Consider the following 18,268-nt stretch of genomic DNA (forward strand, 5'->3'; position numbering starts at 1 on the left):
CAATTGCTTTAGTATAAAATAATATGAATTCCCAATTTTTGGCATATAATTTAGCTTAGTATTTGCTAAATCTTTATTAAGGGTGTCAATAATTTCAGACCCCATTGTATATTGAATGCAATAACATTGCTTGCACTGGTAATCGCCTGGTTCTTGCATTACAACACTGACACCCACTGGATGAAATTGGGGGCGCCCCGCACCAAATTATGTCTAGTGCCTGTGTCTACTCAATAAGTCTAAAATGTTGTGCAAAAACAATGACATGTGAGGGCTTTCTGATCCAAAGTAGGTCCTCATTCAAGGTTATAAATGTTGCCCCTCGTGTTATTTAATAATGACTCATTGTATATGATTGGAAACCATAGCGCTGAAGAAGACTCTCTGGTGCTCTTCGGCTCCACTCGGACAAACTCGGCTTAAAAAGTGTGCGTGCTCCCCGTCCGCGGGTTGGAGTGCTGTCGTCACACAAATCTTTGGTTGTCATTCCCCGAGCCCACCGGTGTGCGTGTCGAGCATCGGATGATTTCGCGAGGGCGGTGCCAAGTCGGAGGAAATCGTGTCGTGGACGGACCGGCTCCTGAGAAAACCGAAGAGGATCTCACCGGTAGTTGCATCTTCTTCATCAGCGCCGTTGCTTTTCACACGGACAAGCCCCTGTTTTAGCTAGCTCATTTGCTAACCAACGTTAGCCGTTTATACCAACCAGTTCATAAAACAACTGTTAGCTATTTTTTTTATGTCCCGAATTCCAGAAATATCTGTTAATTATTCGAAACGGAAAATTAACCACATTATGGAGACTGAGATACACGTGCCTGTTGGGTCGCCGGTAATTCGAAAATTCCCGATTTTCGTGGAGGAAAATAATGTAACGGATGGAGCAATGAAGCTGATAAAGCAGCTTCGGCCAGCGTGGGACATGAACCATGTCAAGACCAAGGTAAGGTTGACAATTCTCCACTGAATGATGCGCCAATGGTCCAACATCACTAGTTGGCTAGCTAGCTAAAGTTAGCATAGCTATCAGACCAGTCCCTTGATATATTCCTCGCCTTGTGCATTTAGTTTGCAGTTAGGTATTCAAGCTGAGATGAAAGTTAGTGTTGTTAGCTAGCTAACGTTAGCTTGTTTGCGCCCTGGGAGTAGTAGTAGCTAACTAACTAACCACTTTGATGGTTCTTATGTCGAATGAATAAGACATTTTCGTGTGAGTCTTCAGTGCTCCATAGATATATTGATAGAAATGTCATATGTCTCTCTCTCTTTCAAGACGTGACGTATTTAAAAGAGACCGTTACAACAAATATAGCTATTGATAACTAACCCCCTTTGTCTGTGGTTACAGAAAGTGTGTGTGGATGAAATGTGTCCAGTAATCTGTATTTGTCAGTGACCAGCTGGCAATGACGTGAGGGTCAGGCAGCATTGATGACGTTAACATTAGACAGCAGAAATAGAGCCTGGCTGTATGTATTAACTCAAAGCCCCTATCTAATTTACATTTTCCACTGCCCTGATAGCTTCTTGTAAATACAGGCACCTTGAAAGCTGTCCACTCAGATAAGATGGACATGGCAGTGGCAACGCTGTGTGTCTGGAGGATTACAATACCCTGTGAGAGTCACCCATGGTCTGATGACCACTTCATATCCCCATCCTAATTGCCTCACTCCTGACCCCAGACACACACCTAATTTTGAATTCACACAAGACACAACTCACCCCCAACTGCATAGGCACACAAACACGCCTCACTCTTATCTCCATACAAACGGGAATTGATGTCCATTGATACACTTTAGCTAGGCCTATTTATTACCATGTTTGTGTGAATTACTTTGACCCTGCCATGTTTAGGGTTCCTGTCAGTCATTCGGGGAAATGCATTATTCATTGGCACTAAGCAGTAGGTAGGCCTGCTATCGGGTGACGATTGTCTCCTGCCCAAATGTCAGCAGTTTTATGGCAATGCGTTGACATGTGAGATATATGACATATGCTACCAAGTCTCACGTCAGAATTAGATGTTCATCCATGTTTATAACGTCAAATTTCCAAGTTGTTCCAAACGTCAAATTTCAAAGTGTTTAAGGCTAAAGTTAGGCATGAACTCCAAATGGTTAATATAAGGGTTAAAGTTAGGCTTAAAATAAACATGTCAAATTTTTTATATATTGCTGGATTTGAATTTGTGACCTTTGGAATCAGAGGCAGATGCTTAAGCTCATCCGCCATCTCTGTCCACAAGTTAAACTTACTTGAAGGTAACCGCACTCAATGTTGCCGCTAGTGGCCGGTTTCCACGTCAGCTCCTGACGTCCTCCGACATGGATGAAGTCGAATACTGACTTGTATCATGGGTGACCTGGCTGGAGATATGATGATGACACTAATGATACATGACACACTGGTTTCATTGGGGCCTTGCTAGTGAGAGTAACTTCCCACTCCTCTTCTAGTGCTGACAAATCTAACTCTCCAGTCATTCTGGGTTGTTTTGTACATTGAGGACAGAATGTGACTGTCCCCGCTGGATATTTACGTGTGTGTGCCTAACCTAATCTGGGCTGGTCACCCCTTTTGCCCTGTAACTGAGATCGTGACACTGTTGACCGCCCGACACAGCTTTTCTCAATGGGAGCCACCCAAACAGGCTTTGTCTGCCTGCCTTTGTCCCTTTTTACCCACACAGCCCTGTGCCAGCACAGCCCAATACAGCTTCCCCCCCGGGCATGGGCACATGCCAACTCTGAGAAAGAGAGAGGACAAATTGAGAGACTGAGACTTATATATATATATATATAGAGAGAGAGAGAGAGAGAGAGAGAGAGAGAGAGAGAGAGAGAGAGAGAGAGAGAGAGAGAGAGAGAGAGAGAGAGAGAGAGAGAGAGAGAGAGAGAGAGAGAGAGAGAGAGAGAGAGAGAGAGAGAGAGAGAGAGAGAGAGAGAGAGAGAGAGAGAGAGAGAGAGCTGGAGGACAGATGGAGAGAGGAGAGAGAGAGAGGAGAGGAGAGAGAGACGGAGGGAGACCGAGACGGAGGAGAGAGAGAGAGGAGGAGGCAGAGAGAGGAGGGAGGCAGAATGAGTCCAACGTATACGGAGGGAGACTGGGAGAGTGAGAAACTGGGGGGAGAGAGAGACTGGAACACAACTGACCTGACTGAGCCACCTGGACATGAAGGGGCGGGGGGCTTTCAGTTACTGTAAATATCTAGTGTCAAGTCCAGTCCCAAACATCCAACCCTCTATCCCTGAAAACACTAGATGCTGCCAACAGCCCAGTCACACCCCATTCCAATTCTTTGAGCTTACAGCTGCTTATTATCACACGTTAATGCCATGTGGCCTTCTGCCTTACTCTGATGTGGGCATGCAAGAGCTATTTAGTCACTTTTTTATGTTCGATAAATGGCCTCATCAATGGATAGAAACTTTGTTTCACTTTTAAGCTTAGCGACAATAAAGTAATAGCCTACTAAGATATGCAGACATTTTGTTCTCATTCAAAGAACATGTCACCTAAAAGTAGAATGTTTGTTAGTAGTTTCCTCCTTTGTGTTGGCGCTTTATTACCTGTGACATGTGGAGCAACACACACACACACACACACACTGGTGCAGGATGATCACAGGTTTTAGTGGTGCATTGTGTTCTGGGTATGTGTAGACTGTCACAAGATAAATAATTCATTCATAAAGGCAGTGTATGTGTGTGTGGTCCTGACATGGTGCCAGTGTGCCCATCTCTCTAGTCAACCATGCCAGGAATGCCAGCTATGTTGGGGTGGGTGGCCAGAGAGCGGGCCAGTGTCTATAAGGCTAGTTTCTCTGTGGTCTGTTTAGCTGTCAAATCACTAGTCAGGGATTGTCCACATTCCAGTGAACATAAATATGGTCAGTTATTAGCTATTGGGTGCATTTCAATGGTGTGAACTGTTTGTAAAGGAAAGGAAAATAGAAAAGAAAGCCACACTTGACTAGAGACTACAGATGCAGACCATGGGTTCCCATGTGTTACTTTCTCCCCCAACAGTAATCATTGAATGATGTGGCTGTCACTGATAATGCAAACAGCTGGGCCATTCCACCTCAAAAAGCACAAAGAGGATTTCCACACCCACAATCTCAGTGTTCTGTTAGAGAAGATTAGCATTCCTGCAAAATTATTTTGTCGAAATATAATTAGATCTTTGAGACATTACGCTAATTGATTGCACCCAAATTGGCTATTTTAATTTCTAGGATTTATATAATATTCAATAATTATAGTACCGAACATCCGATTTGAACCAAACTTTTTTCTAACAAAGAGACAGACTTGAGGAATCCAAAGAAGTTGTCAAAAGCCACCCACAGACCCCCTCAACACCAATCCCACCCCAACAACAAGTATATCGTATCACTTCTCTATTTAACATCTCTGGGATATATGTGGGACACTATCCAGAGCGCCAAATTCAAAGAAATTACTATAAAAATCCAACTTTTATTAAATCACATGCAAGATAGCAAATTAAAGCTACACTTGTTGTGAATCCAGCCAACATGTCAGATTTCAAAAAGGCTTTTTGGCGAAAGCAATCGATGCTATTATCTGAGGATAGCACCTCCTTAAACAAAGAGAGAAAGCATATTTCAACCCTGCAGGCGCGACACAAAACACAGAAATAAAAATATAGTTCATGCCTTACCTTTGACGAGCTTCTTTTGTTGGCACTCCAATATGTCCCATAAACATCACAAATGGTCCTTTTGTTTGATTAATACCGTAGATATATATGCAAAATGTCCATTTATTTGAGGCATTTGATCCAGAAAAACACTGATTCCAACTTGAGCAACGTGACTACAAAATATCTCAAGGTACCTGTAAACTTTGCCAAAACATTTCAAACTACTTTTGTAATACAACTAGGTATTTTTTTAATGTAAATAATCGATAAAATTGAAGACTGGGTGATCTGTTTTCAATACAGGAGTAAAACAAACTGTAGCATGCTTTCTGGCCACGCTCCTCTAACAGTACACTTCAAGTGACCCTCGTTCAAGATGGCCGTACTTCTTCATTACACAAAGGAAAAACCTCAACCAATTTCTGAAGACTGTTGACATCCAGTGGAAGCGATAGGAACTGAAAGAAGGTCCCTTAGAAATCTGGATTCCCAATGAAAAGATTGACAACAATAATCTGAATGGTTTGTCCTTGGGGTTTTGCCTGCTAAATTAATTCTGTTATACTCACAGACATGATTCAAACAGTTTTAGATACTTCAGATCTACTAATAATAAGCATATCTTATCTTCTGGGGATGAGTAGCAGGCTGTTGAATTTGGGCATGCATTTCATCCGGATGTGGAAATACTGCCCCCTGTCACCAAGAAGTTAACAAGGAGTATGGCGCTGCGGCTCGGAGTATTGTTTCATCCTATATAATGTATTCTCTTTATTTCAACAAAATAATGTTTCTGGAATGCTTATCTTCTGTTTCTAATTACAGAAATGTTTTCAGAACAATCTGAGATGGTGGGTGGCATGGCTTGCTGAAATGACATAAAATGACCCTTCTTCCTTGTCTGGGAGAAGTTAAACAAGTAGCCTACCTGTAAAGCCCTTGCCCTTTGGCCCAGTAGTTAAGCTCCAGTGTAACCCAGAATACTGTTACTGGGCAATTGCAAGGGGTTCCACGTGATCAGGTGTGCTTGCGGTCTCAATTAAATACAGTAGGCTATAGCCTATGCACGGGCACGAGCATAGGAACTGAGAAGTGGTCTGTGGTCCCCACCTGCAGAACCACTCCTTTATTGGGGGTGTCTTGCTAATTGCCTATAATTTCCACCTGTTGTCTATTCCATTTGCACAACAGCATGTGCAATTTATTGTCAATCAGTGTTGCTTCCTGAGTGGACAGTTTGATTTCGCAGAAGTGTTATTGACTTGGAGTTACATTGTGTTGTTTAAGTGTTCCCTTTATTTTTTTGACCAGTGTATATATATTGCCTATAGGGCGCTAAAAATTGCTGCGATCATGGCTGGCAATTGACCTGCATCACATGCAGAATAACATTGCAGGACTGTTGTTGGGTTCAGGACCAGTTCTTGCGGTAGCAGGTGGTAGTCTGACAGAATGAAAAGTTGCAGGCGCAGGATGAATACAGTGCCTTCTGAAAGTATTCAGACCCCTTTACTTTTTCCACATTTTGTTACGTTCCAGCTTTATTCTGAAATGGATTAAATAAATCTAAATCCTCAGCAATTTACACACAATACCACATAATGACAAAGCGTAAACAGTTAAAAAACATTTTTTTTAGCAAATGTATGAAAAATAGAAAACATACCTTATTTAGGTATAGCTATGATTCAAAATTGAGCTCAGGTGCATCCTGTTTTCATTGATCATCCTTGAGATGTTTCTACAACTTGATTGGAGTACACCTGTGGTAAATTCAATTGATTGGACATGATTTGGAAAGGCACACACCTGTCTATATAAGGTCTTACAGTTGACAGTGCATGCCAGAGTAAACACCAAGCCATGAGGTCAAGATGACGTAATGACACCATGAAAAATACAGCGCTACACAGAACAAAAGCAATAAAATACTAAGAGCACGCTTTCAACAACTAAACAAGTTGAAGTCGAGCATTCATTTGAAAGAGTAAGAACATTTCAGCGAGACAACTCAAAGGCGAAATTCATTAAGGCCAAGATAATGAAGTTCATTGCCCTTGACAATCAACTGTGCTCTGCCGTTGATGATTTTGTCTTTCGCTGACTGGTCAAGCCCCGGTACACAATATTTTTTAGATGTTATCTTACTGGAGTGACACAGTAGTGTTGAAACTCGCATCCATGAACATCACTGCTATTAGCCTCACTACTGACATTTGGACCAGCGACGTCATCCCCATGAACATGCTGAGTATGACAGCACAGTGGGTCGACAAGGATTTCGTACTGTGGAAAGCCGTATTTCATTCTCAAGAATGTGCTGGTTCTCATACTGCTGCTGCCATTTCAATGGCATTTGAGAACATGTTTTAAACATGGAAACGTGAACACTCCAAGCTCCATTCAAACGACTGACTTGAGAAATAAGGTCAACTAGGTCTGCAGCAGACGTGATACCCTGTCATGGCATTGAAACGCCTGCTCAACAAAACTGCTGACACAGACCGTGGGGTTAACTTACAAAATTACTCGGCTGTGAACAAGCGATTCGGTGGCATTCTCTGAGCCTCTTTACTGTGTTGCCACCCTGCTCGATGCTAGGTACAAGGACCGCTACTTCGATGCAGACAAACAGGGTTTACGTGAAATGTTACGTACACAGCTGGACAAGATGGAAACGGGCACAGTGACTGCACGCCGAGGAAGAGCGGTCACGGACAGACAGCTGAAACTTCACTACTTGACATGCATGATGAAATCCTGTTTGAGAATGAAACAAATGAACAATGAAACAGCACAGCAAGTAAGTGAAAGATATGTTTTGATTATGTTTTACTGGTGATGGGGACATATGTAAATGACAAAATAACTTTTTGTGGTATTTATGTGTAACCTTCATTTAACTATGTGAATGACTGCATACTCCGGCCAAACCCGGATGACGCTGGGCCAATTGTGTGCTGCCCTATGGGACTCCCAATCACGGCCGGATGTGATACAGCCTGGATTCGAACCAGGGACTGTAGTGACGCCTCTTGCACTAAGATGCAGTGTCTTAGACAGCTGTGTCCGTGTAACTATTTGATTGTATGAGAATGCTTAAGCTCACAAACATTTTTGGTATTGGACAAAAATGTCATATCGGTGCATCCCTACTTATTACATGGAGATGCCAAAAGAAAGGAACGAGGTGGGCATATAACTACATGTGCCATTGTAGCAAAGTATTTATAAACTAAAAATCACATCTCTTAAAAATGTAATTCGTTTTTGTTCTATTATCTATACCAGGTATTCCCAAACTGGGGGGTACACACACAATGCCTTCGGGGGTACACCAAATAAAAATGTGATTTGCATTAAAAAAAAAAAAAAAAAAAATTGGACTAGGTTTTTTTCTCGCCTGAGTAGCCTCGTTTCACTGCCACAAATAACATTAAACAATCTAGTGTTGAGCTAAATAATAAACACAATGTCAAATACAGGTAGCATAGTCAAATAAATAACATCCAATCACATTAACTGTTACTCTCTCTGGGAATTCCACTAACGGTTTGTATGTAGCCAAACGTAGCTGCTGCTCATGTTGATATCTGTACTGATGGCGCAAAAGCCATAACAGGGAGACACAGTGGAGTGGTAACGCGTGTGCAAGCAGTTGCTCCCGATGCCACTTGGGTACACTGCAGCATCCACCGAGAGGCTTTTGCTGCCAAAGGAAGGCCTGACAGCTTGAAAGACGTTTTGGACACCATTGTGAAAATGGTTAACTTTGATAAAGCAAGGCCCCTGAACTCTTTGTGTATTTTCTGCACTATGCAATGATATGGCCAGCGACCATGTAACGCTTTTACAACATACAGAAGTGCGCTGGTTATCAAGGGGCAAAGTATTGACACGTTTTTTTTAATTGAGAGACTAGCTTAAAGTTTTCTTTACTGAACATTTTCACTTGTCTGACAGCTTGCACGATGACGAGTTTCTCACACGACTGGCCTATCTGGGTGATGTTTTTTTTTTGCCTGAATGATCTGAATCTAGGATTACATGGACTCCAACTACACTACTCAAAAAAATAAAGGCAACACTTAAACACAATGTAACTCCAAGTCAATCACACTTCTGTGAAATCAAACTGTCCACTTAGGAAGCAACACTGATTGACAATCAATTTCACATGCTGTTGTGCAAATGGAATAGACAACAGGTGGAAATGATAGGCAATTAGCAAGACACCCCCAATAAAGGAGTAGTTCTGCAGGTGGTAACCACAGACCACTTCTCAGTTCCTATACTTCCTTGATGTTTTGGTCACTTTTGAATGCTGGCGGTGCTTTCACTCTGGTGGTAGCATGAGACTGAGAAGACAACCCACACAAGTGGCTCAGGTAGTGCAGCTCATCCAAGATGGCACATCAATGCGAGCTGTGGCAAGAAGGTTTGCTGTGTCTGTCAGCGTAGTGTCCAGAGTATGGAGGTGCTACCAGGAGACAGGCCAGTACATCAGGAGACGTGAAGGAGGCCATAGGAGGCCAACAACCCAGCAGCAGGGCCGCTACCTCAGACTTTGTGCAAGGAGGAGCAGGAGGAGCACTGCCAGAGTCCTGGAAAATGACCTCCAGCAGGCCACAAATGTGCATTTTTCTGCTCAAACGGTCAGAAACAGACTCCATGAGAGTGGTATGAGGGCCCAACACCGTGCAGGACGTTTGGCATTTGCCAGAGAACACCAAGATTGGAAAATTTGCCACTGGCGCCCTGTGCTCTTCACAGATGAAAGCAGGTTCACACTGAGCATGTGACAGACGTGACAGGCTGGAGATTCCGTGGAGAACGTTCTGCTGCCTGCAACATCCTCCAGCATGACCGGTTTGGCGGTGGGTCAGTCATGGTTTGGGGTGGCATTTCTTTGGGGGGCCGCACAGCCCTACATGTGCTCGCCAGAGGTAGCCTGACTGCCATTAGGTGCCGAGATGAGATCCTCAGACCCCTTGTGAGACCATATACTGGTGCGGTTGGCCCTGGGTTCCTCCTAATGCAAGACAATGCTAGACCTCATGTGGCTGGAGTGTCTCAGCAGTTTCTGCAAGAGGAAGGCATTGATGCCATGGACTGGCCCTACCGTTCCCCAGACCTGAATCCAATTGAGCACATCTGGGACATCATGTCTCGCTCCATCCACCAACGCCACGTTGCACCACAGACTGTCCAGGAGTTGGCCAAGTTGGCCTCATCAGGAGCATGCCAAGGCGTTGTCATACAGGCACGTGGAGGCCACACACACACACTACTGAGCCTCATTTTGACTTACATCAGCCTGTAGTGTGGTTTTTCACTTTAATTTTGAGTGTGACTCCAAATCCAGACCTCCATGGGTTGATAAATTTGATTTCCATTGCTAATTTTGATTTAGTTGAATGTGCTGACAACAATGTAAAGAACTGTTTAATAAGAATATTTCATTCAGATCTAGGATGTGTTATTTTAGTGTTCCCTTTATTTTTTTTGAGCAGTGTATATTCAATGTGCTGGAAAAAATTGAGACTATGGTTAAGAAGTTGGAGCTCTTCTCTGTCTGCATTTACAAGGACAACACACAGGTCTTTCCATTTTATTATTATTTTTGTGTGCAAATGAACTCAAGTTTATGACAATGTCAAATGTGGTTTTGCGAAGCACCTGAGTGAGGTACGTAGGTACTTTCCCCAAACGGGTGACCCAAACAACTGGATTCGTTATCCCTTTTGTGCCCTGCCTCCAGTCCACTTACCCGATATCTGAACAAGAGAGCCTCATTGAAATTGCAACAAGTGGTTCTGTGAAAATTGAATTTAATCAGAAGCCACTGCCAGATTTCTGGATTGGGCTGTGCTCAGAGTATCCTGCCTTGGAAAATCTCACTGTTAAGACACTGATGCCTTTAAAAACACATACCTATGTGAGAGTGGATTCTCGTCCTCACGAACATGAAAACGAAATACAGGCGCAGACTGTATGTGTGAAATTATTTTAAGACAGACTCTCCAATACAACATTGCAGAGTTATGTGCATCCTTTCAAGCAGCTTTCTGTTTCGATTGGGTTATTTTGCCTAAAATCCATTAGGCCTAACTATAAAAAAATAAAAATAAATGTAAACTCTGCATCTCTGCCCAGCCTGGCAAGAGTGGCCAAAAGGGTGTTTAGCATCCCCAGTGGCTCTGCAAGTGTAGAGAGGATATTCTCCACTGCTGACCTGCTCTCCAGACACCATCACATTAGCCTGAAGACAAAACTGGCCAAACTCCTGTTTCTAAAAATGTATTCTAAAAATAAATTCAAAGGCTCAAAGTAATTTTTCATTTTAATTTGTATTTAATTCTGTGTAAGTCACATCCTATATTTGAAATGTATAGACTATAATGATTTAATACCAAAAATATGTTTAAATGCTGAGAGCTTCATGTCCCTACCAGCTTATTGTCGCACTCGCAAATGCTTCACAACTTATTTCTTTGTAGGCTATAGCCTTGAAGTAATATGGCCTAAATAATTCCTTTTCATTCCTTAGGCTCCCTGTCTGGCTTCTGACCTATTTAGTGTTTATATGCTGTTCAATATGACATGTAGCATATTTGAAAGGATGTGCATGTCTTGCATTCACCTTTTCATGTTTATTGAAATACTTTTATGTAACCTTTATTTAACTAGGCAAGTCAGTTAAGAACAAATTCTTATTTACATTGACAGCCTACCCCGGCCAAACCAGGACAACGCTGGGCCAATTGTGTGCCGCCCTATGGGACTCCCAACGGCCGGATGTGGTACAGCCTGGATTTGTAGTGATGCCTTTTGCCCTGAGACGCAGTGCCTTAGACCGTTGCGCCACTCGGGAGCCCACTCGTTTGGTTTCAATACTTCAAAACCAAATGGTAGGTCCAGGAAGTCACAAAAATAGATGGTTGTTTGTTAAATTGGGATTTTATTTTTAAATGAATGGAGCGAAGCTGTTTTTAGCAGAGTGGTTGGAATGGACCTGGAGGGTCCAGCCTCTCAACTCCGTTTACATACTGTCGAGAAGGAACCTGCAAGTAAGCATGTCATTGGACGGTGTATACCATGTGTGTTCTGTACATACTGTATTAGTAATGAAACTTGTGACACCTATGATTTCCCATTGTGGCCAATTGAATTGCAGTCATTCTGTTACTGATTTTTCGGTCACTAACCAGGTTTCTATCCTCAGGTTTTATGCAAGTAAACTCATACCTTTTATAAATAAAATGAATAAAAACACGACAGCTGTCATGGAAACATGAAGTTTTGGTACAATTTTACAAATGCCAACACATCATTTGCTTGTTTGCCTTTACGCACAAATATTAATATAATAACCATCATATCGAAGTAATTTTGGGAATTAAATAAGTTATGATGAACTTCACAGGGTGGTGAAAGTGCACTGTGATCTTGGTGCTCCTTTCCAATAATTTGAGGGTCTTATTCCTTTTGACATGATCGATGTTTGACGAATAAATATTCTCGCTCTTCTCCATAATAACCTCATGTAGACTATAACCTCACAGCCTACCTGCACTGGATCTGTGAGCTCCATAATAACCTCATGTAGACTATAACCTCACAGCCTACCTGCACTGGATATCGGTGAGTTCCATAATAACCTCACCATGTAGACTACCCTCACAGCCTACCTGCACTGTATCTGTGAGCTCCATAATAACCTCACCATGTAGACTACCCTCACAGCCTACCTGCACTGTATCTGTGAGCTCCATAATAACCTCATGTAGACTATAACCACACGGCCTACCTGCACTGTATCTGTGAGCTCCATAATAACCTCACCATGTAGACTACCCTCACAGCCTACCTGCACTGTATCTGTGAGCTCCATAATAACCTCACCATGTAGACTACCCTCACAGCCTACCTGCACTGTATCTGTGAGCTCCATAATAACCTCACCATGTAGACTACCCTCACAGCCTACCTGCACTGTATCTGTGAGCTCCATAATAACCTCACCATGTAGACTACCCTCACAGCCTACCTGCACTGGATCTGTGAGCTCCATAATAACCTCACCATGTAGACTATACCATCAGCCTACCTGCACTGGATCTGTGAGCTCCATAATAACCTCATGTAGACTATACCTCACAGCCACCATGGAGACTAACCCTCACAGCCTACCTGCACTGGATCTGTGAGCTCCATAATAACCTCACCATGTAGACTATACCCTCACAGCCTACCTGCACTGTATCTGTGAGCTCCATAATAACCTAACCTCACAGCCACCATGTAGAGCTCCATATAACTTGTAGACATCAGCCTACCTGCACTGGATCTGTGAGCTCCATAATAACCTCACCATGTAGACTACCCTCACAGCCTACCTGCACTGGATCTGTGAGCTCCATAATAACCTCATGTAGACTATACCCTCACAGCCTACCTGTATTGTATCTGTGAGCTCCATAATAACCTCTTGTAGACTATACCCTCACAGCCTACCTGCACTGGATCTGTGAGCTCCATAATAACCTCATGTAGACTATACCCTCACAGCCTACCTGCACTGGATCTGTGAGCTCCATAATAACCTCATGTAGACTATACCCTCACAGCCTACCTGTATTGGATCTGTGAGCTCCATAATAACCTCATGTAGACTACCCTCACATGATCTGTGAGCTCCATAATAACCTCTTGTAGACTATACCCTCACAGCCTACCTGCACTGGATCTGTGAGCTCCATAATAACCTCACCATGTAGACTACCCTCACAGCCTACCTGCACTGTATCTGTGAGCTCCATAATAACCTCACCCTACCCTCACAGCCTACCTGCACTGTATCTGTGAGCTCCATAATAACCTCACCATGTAGACTACCCTCACAGCCTACCTGCACTGAATCTGTGAGCTCCATAATAACCTCACCATGTAGACTATACCATCAGCCTACCTGCACTGAATCTGTGAGCTCCATAATAACCTCACCATGTAGACTATACCATCAGCCTACCTGCACTGGATCTGTGAGCTCCATAATAACCTCATGTAGACTAACCACACAGCCTACCTGTATTGTATCTGTGAGCTCCATAATAACCTCTTGTAGACTAACCACACGGCCTACCTGGACTGGATCTGTGAGCTCCATAATAACCTCATGTAGACTATACCCTCACATCCTACTTGTACTGTATCTGTGAGCTCCATAATAACCTCATGTAGGCTATACCCTCACAGCCTACCTGCACTGGATCTGTGAGCTCCATAATAACCTCATATAGACTATACCCTCACAGCCTACCTGCACTGGATCTGTGAGCTCCATAATAACCTCACCATGTAGACTATACCCTCACAGCCTACCTGCATTGTATCTGTGAGCTCCATAATAACCTCACCATGTAGACTATACCCTCACAGCCTACCTGCATTGTATCTGTGAGCTCCATAATAACCTCACCATGTAGACTATACCATCAGCCTACCTGCACTGGATCTGTGAGCTCCATAATAACCTCATGTAGACTATACCCTCACAGCCTACCTGCACTGGATCTGTGAGCTCCATAATAACCTCATGTAGACTATACCCTCACAGCCTACCTGTATTGGATCTGTGAGCTCCATAATAACCTCTTGTAGACTATAACCACACGGCCTACCTGGACTGGATCTGTGATCTCCATAATAACCTCATGTAGACTATACCCTCACAGCCTACCTGCACTGGATCTGTGAGCTCCATAATAACCACATGTAGACTATACCCTCACAGCCTACCTGTATTGTATCTGTGAGCTCCATAATAACCTCTTGTAGACTATAACCACACGGCCTACCTGGACTGGATCGGTGAGCTCCATAATAACCTCACCATGTAGACTATACCCTCACAGCCTACCTGCAAAAAAATGCCATGGAAACATATTGTACTTTAGAATTTTGATTTGGTACATGAAAATGTAAGTGGAAAAGTACATTTTGTGTGTACTAGGTTATCACGCATTTAAAAAAAAATGTATCCGCAAAAAGTCAATTTGGTGGAAACGCCATTAGTGGGAAAATGCACATATCATCTTTGTCCGGATTCTTGAATTCGCATCGATCTGTTGCCAATTGAATGGAAACCTAGTTTCTGTTATCAATTTTGGTATGTGTGACGTGTTTTTAATCACTTAATACTTTTGTGTATGAATTATTATCAGTAAAAACTAACTAATTGGTATATCGACCTTAACTTGTTACTTCTGTGAACTTTCATAATCCTCCCTCCATGAGGGAGAGAAAAATAAAATATCTGAAAGCTGTGTGGGTTTTGGTAACAAAGGCAAATCATTTCTGCACAACTAAATATACATTTTTGATATTACTTGGCAGGGGCCTTCAACATTGTATTTTTATGTATTTCTAATATTTTAAGACTTTATCTAGTAGGTGTTTTTAAGACCCTTCTGCGATCTGTGTAACCAGAAATCAAAGCCTTTGCTTATTCCTAATAATAACTATTATTATTATTATTATTATTAGGATGAAAAATGGTTGAGAAACATATACCTTCATTTCCCCAAAATATAGACTCTGAGCTCATTTGACACCAAATTTGATATACTCCGACAAACTTCACATGTTGATGCTCATGGGTCCTTTTACATGGACATGACCTACTGTTTCTGCTATCTCAGCTCAGGAGAAAGTCGGACCTTCTTTTAGGAATTCACTGTTCTGACTTAACCTTCTCATGGTCATCTAGGCCTATGCTTTCTGATATGATTCCTGACAAGGACTGGCTTGAGCCTCATTATCTAGTGACAGTAAACTAGAGTAAACCCAATTAACGTTGGGATAATCTCAATTGCATACTCCTTGTGTCCTTTCATATCCAATGGGTTTTGAGGACATGAGGAGTATCCAATTGAAATTCTCCCAGAATCTCTCCCTCCCAGTCTCTCTTTCCAGACCTTCACTGGTGATTTTTCTTTTTAAATGTTTTTTTATTCTTTTTTAAATTCTGTATTAAACCCTCTGTCTCCCCTTCTTCCTCTCACAGCTCTTCACTGATGGGACCACTAATAAGCTGGTTGGTTGTTATGTGGAGGCGAGTCCAGAAGACGTGGTTCTGGTACGTGTGTATGGGAACAAGACGGAGCTGATTGTCGACCGAGACAACGAGCTCAAGAGCTTCCAGGTGCGTACACACGTTCTCTAACACACACCCTTCACAGTTCACACACTTGACACTTCAGAGCTTTCAGGTGCTTCACTAGAGGACATCTATGTAAATCAAACACCAGATTCTTCAGGAAGTGCATCTACACTGGTAGCTAAGTTCAACTCCCTGTGCATGGACCCTTGTTAAGGCTATTTCCTGGTCTGTCTTAGGCCACCTGTGTCTAATAATTTGTGTGTTCCTAGGTGCTGCATGCTAACGGCTGCGCGCCGCGGCTCTACTGCACCTTCCAGAATGGTCTTTGCTACGAGTTTATGCAGGGGGACGCCCTCGGAACACAGGACGTCAGGGATCCAACCATACTCAGGTGAGAACATGGTGCAGTCCAACAGGGACCCCTCCCTACTCAGGTGTGATGGTATAGGTGAGGTGTGGAGGTGCCTCTTAAACGGATGGGGGACAATGTTATTCGAAAATCCTCTTCAAGCTGATCCTGATATCTGTCTAGCCTGCAGGTAAGGCAGGATTTGATTTGTACACCCTCAATTTCAACACCCTCAAAATCCTGCAGGAGTGTATAGTACACACGACTGTGTACTGCTCATTCATGTCCTTTCTCTCTCCAGCTCTTTTCAGGAAACCAGTATAGGAGAGCATCTTCAATGCTCTAACCTTGAGTTAGTGTGATACATGTTTTTCATCCATGGTCACACTGTCTGTTCTGCTGGGTTTATGGGTTAGTTTGAGTGAGATGTTACCGTCATGACTTTGTTTACAGACAGTCCTGAGCTAACAAACTGTAGCAAGCCAGCCTTTGATAAGCATACTACAGCCAGATCTGTGTAAGTGTCTACAGTCGTGGCCAAACGTTTTGAGTGACACACATATTAATTTCCACAAAGGTTGCTGCTTCAGTGTCTTTAGATATTTTTGTCAGATGTTACTATGGAATACTGAAGTATAATTACAAGCATTTCATAAGTGTCAACGGCTTTTATTGACGGTTACATGAAGTTGATGCAAAGAGTCAATATTTGCAGTTTAGTCCCTTTTTCAAGACCTCAGCAATCCACCCTGGCATGAGGTCAATTAACTTCTGGGCCACATCCTGACTGATGGCAGCCCATTCTTGCATAATCAATGATTGGAGTTTGTCAGAATTTGTGGGTTTTTGTTTGTCCACCCGCCTCTTGAGGATTGACCAAACGTTCTCAATGGGATAGAGGTCTGGGGAGTTTCCTGGCCATGGACCCAAAATATCAATGTTTTGTTCTCCGGGCCACTTTGCTATCACTTTTGCCTTATGGCAAGGTGCTCTATCATGCTGGAAAAGGCATTGTTAGTCACAACTGTTCCTGGATGGATGGGAGAAGTTGCTCTCGGAGGATGTGTTGGTACCATTCTTTATTCATGACTGTGTTTTTAGGCAACATTGTGATTGAGCCCACTCCCTTGGCTTAGAAGCAACCCCACACATGAATGGTCTCAGGATGCTTTACTGTTGGCATGACACAGGACTGATGGTAGCGCTGACCTTGTCTTCTCCGGACAAGCTTTTTTTACGGATGCCCCAAACAATCGGAAAGGGGATTCATCAGAGGAAATTACTTTACCCCAGTCCTCAGCAGTCCAAACCCTGTACCTTTTGCAGAATCTCAATCTGTCCCTGATCTTTTCCCTGGAGAGAAGTGGCTTCTTTGCTTCCCTTCTTGACACCAGGCCATCCTCAAATTCTCTGCCTCACTGTGCGTGCAGATGCACTCACACCTGCCTGCTGCCATTCCTGAGCAAGCTCTGTACTGGTGGTGCCCCGATCCCGCAGCTGAATCAACTTTAGGAGACGGTCCTGGCGCTTGCTGGACTTTCTTGGGCGCCCTGAAGCCTTCTTCACAACAATTGAACCGCTCTCCATGAAGTTCTTGATGATCCGATAAATGATTGATTAAGGTGCAATCTTACTGGCAGCAATATCCTTGCCTGTGAAGCCCTTTTTGTGCAAAGCAATGATGACTGCACATGTTTCCTTGCAGGTAACCATGGTTGACAGAGGAAGAACAATGACTCCAAGCACCACCCTCCTTTTGAAGCTTCCAGTCTGTTATTTGAACTCAATCAGCATGACAGAGTGATCTCCACCCTTGTCCTCGTCAACACTCACACCTGTGTTAACGAGAGAATCACTGACATGATGTCAGCTGGTCCGTTTGTGGCAGGGCTGAAATGCAGCGGAAATATTTTGGGGGGATTCGGTTCATTTGCATGGCAAAGAGGGACTTTGCAATTAATTTAAATTAATCTGACCACTCTTCATAACATTCTGGAGTATATGCAAATTGTCATCATAGAAACTGAGGCAGCAGACTTTGTGAAAATTAATATTCGTGTCATTCTCAAAACCTTTGGCCA

General features: G+C 43.1%; 1 protein-coding gene across 1 annotated transcript in view; it reads left to right on the forward strand.

Moving 5' to 3' along the window:
* The first annotated feature begins 443 nt into the window (after window positions 1-443).
* Window positions 444-18,268, forward strand: part of LOC124031348 (ethanolamine kinase 1-like) — a 38,675-nt gene continuing 20,850 nt past the window's right edge. The window contains exons 1-3 of the mRNA XM_046342456.1: window positions 444-943; window positions 15,743-15,880; window positions 16,108-16,229. Of these exons, the coding sequence (XP_046198412.1) occupies window positions 740-943; window positions 15,743-15,880; window positions 16,108-16,229 (464 nt within the window). The 5' untranslated portion in view covers window positions 444-739. The remainder of the gene's footprint in view (window positions 944-15,742; window positions 15,881-16,107; window positions 16,230-18,268) is intronic.

Source organism: Oncorhynchus gorbuscha, linkage group LG03, assembly GCF_021184085.1.
Source record: "Oncorhynchus gorbuscha isolate QuinsamMale2020 ecotype Even-year linkage group LG03, OgorEven_v1.0, whole genome shotgun sequence".
In the NCBI taxonomy this organism is placed as follows: Eukaryota; Metazoa; Chordata; class Actinopteri; order Salmoniformes; family Salmonidae; genus Oncorhynchus; species Oncorhynchus gorbuscha.